We start from the raw sequence: 1267 nt of genomic DNA on the forward strand, positions 1-1267 counted from the left end.
GGCGCCGCTGCGCTCCCCGCGCCCGCGCCCCGTTTAGGGACGGGGACTCCGCACCCCCGCCTCCGCGCCCGCGCTCGGGGCTGCGGGGACCCATGAATACAAATGCCGTTAGGCGCCGGAGGAAGGACCGACCGGCCAGCCTGGGACCACAAGACCCGGTAAGTGGCTAGAGGCTCCCAGGAGCGCCGGGGCTATCTGGGTATGTCCACAGAGGTGTGTGCGCATGGGGAGGGCGCGTGTGCACGCGTGTGTTGGGCACTTGGGAAGGCTGTGTGCACCTAGGGGGTCCGTAGGTGTGTGTGCTTATGTGCGCGCGCGCGCGAGCGTGCCGAGTGTAGTAGGAAGATCTGACTCGGCAGTTCGGTCCGGATGCGCGCCCGAGTCCAAATCCGCCGAGTACGCTTTTGTTGGAGCCTCGCGGAGTGCGTGGCTGTGCCTACACGGGGATGAGTGCGTCCGTGTGGGTGACGGGGGATGTGGACGCGCACCAGTGACTGTGCGCGAGAGGCTCTTTGCTTGTGAGGTGGCTAAGGCTTCTTGTAACAGAGCTCAGACCGATCGGGGTTCAGGAGTTACAGTTTGCCCAGGTGTTTGCGACGCCACAAGATGCACAGTTGTGTTACGCAGGCTCGGATCAGAGGGTGTCTTTGAACTAGTTTCCGTGCTTCCCAGGCGTGGTTAAGATTCCCTTTTCTTTCTGAAAGGAGAGGGAAGGTGTGTGTGTGTGTGTGTGGGGACAACATTTAACAAGCGACCCCCCCTCCCGCCCACGGTGTGCCTGAGGGGTGTGTGTGTGGTGCGTGTGACAACATTTAACAAGGACACCCCCTCTCCCGCCCTCCGTGTGCCTAGGGCGCTCTCAATCTGGGAGCGGCGGGGCAGGAGCGGTGGGAGGGTGGTGGTCTGGACACTGGTTGTAGTTGGATCTGGAACACCAAGTCTTGGCTTCAGCACTGTCCTTAAAACTCCCAGATTCCATTCAGTAGACTATGACCCCTTCTAACCTACCCTCCCCCCACGCCCACCTCCCTCACCCCCGCAAATCGGAGACCCTAAGCCTCACCAGCGAGAAGTCCTGGATTTCAGAACCATGACCCCGCCGGCTGCGCGGCCTGGGCTGCGCGCTGCGCTCTGGGAATCTCAGTTTCCCCAACCGCACCAGGGTGCAGCGGGTAGGTAGCGTCTCCCCGGCCGGGCCACCTCGGGTCGCGGCGCTGTGTCCCGGATGTGGTCGGCAGGGGGCGGCAGTGGGCAACCCGAGCGCGGC

General features: G+C 63.4%; 1 protein-coding gene across 1 annotated transcript in view; it reads left to right on the forward strand.

Moving 5' to 3' along the window:
• The first annotated feature begins 102 nt into the window (after nucleotides 1-102).
• The window catches only part of COL27A1 (collagen type XXVII alpha 1 chain), a 141458-nt gene continuing 140293 nt past the window's right edge, over nucleotides 103-1267 (forward strand). The window contains exon 1 of the mRNA XM_045296543.1: nucleotides 103-158. Coding sequence (XP_045152478.1) covers nucleotides 103-158 — 56 coding nt within the window. The remainder of the gene's footprint in view (nucleotides 159-1267) is intronic.

This window comes from Echinops telfairi, unplaced genomic scaffold, assembly GCF_000313985.2.
Source record: "Echinops telfairi isolate 266 unplaced genomic scaffold, ASM31398v2 ScPeMD7_7410;HRSCAF=8448, whole genome shotgun sequence".
NCBI classification, from domain to species: Eukaryota; Metazoa; Chordata; class Mammalia; order Afrosoricida; family Tenrecidae; genus Echinops; species Echinops telfairi.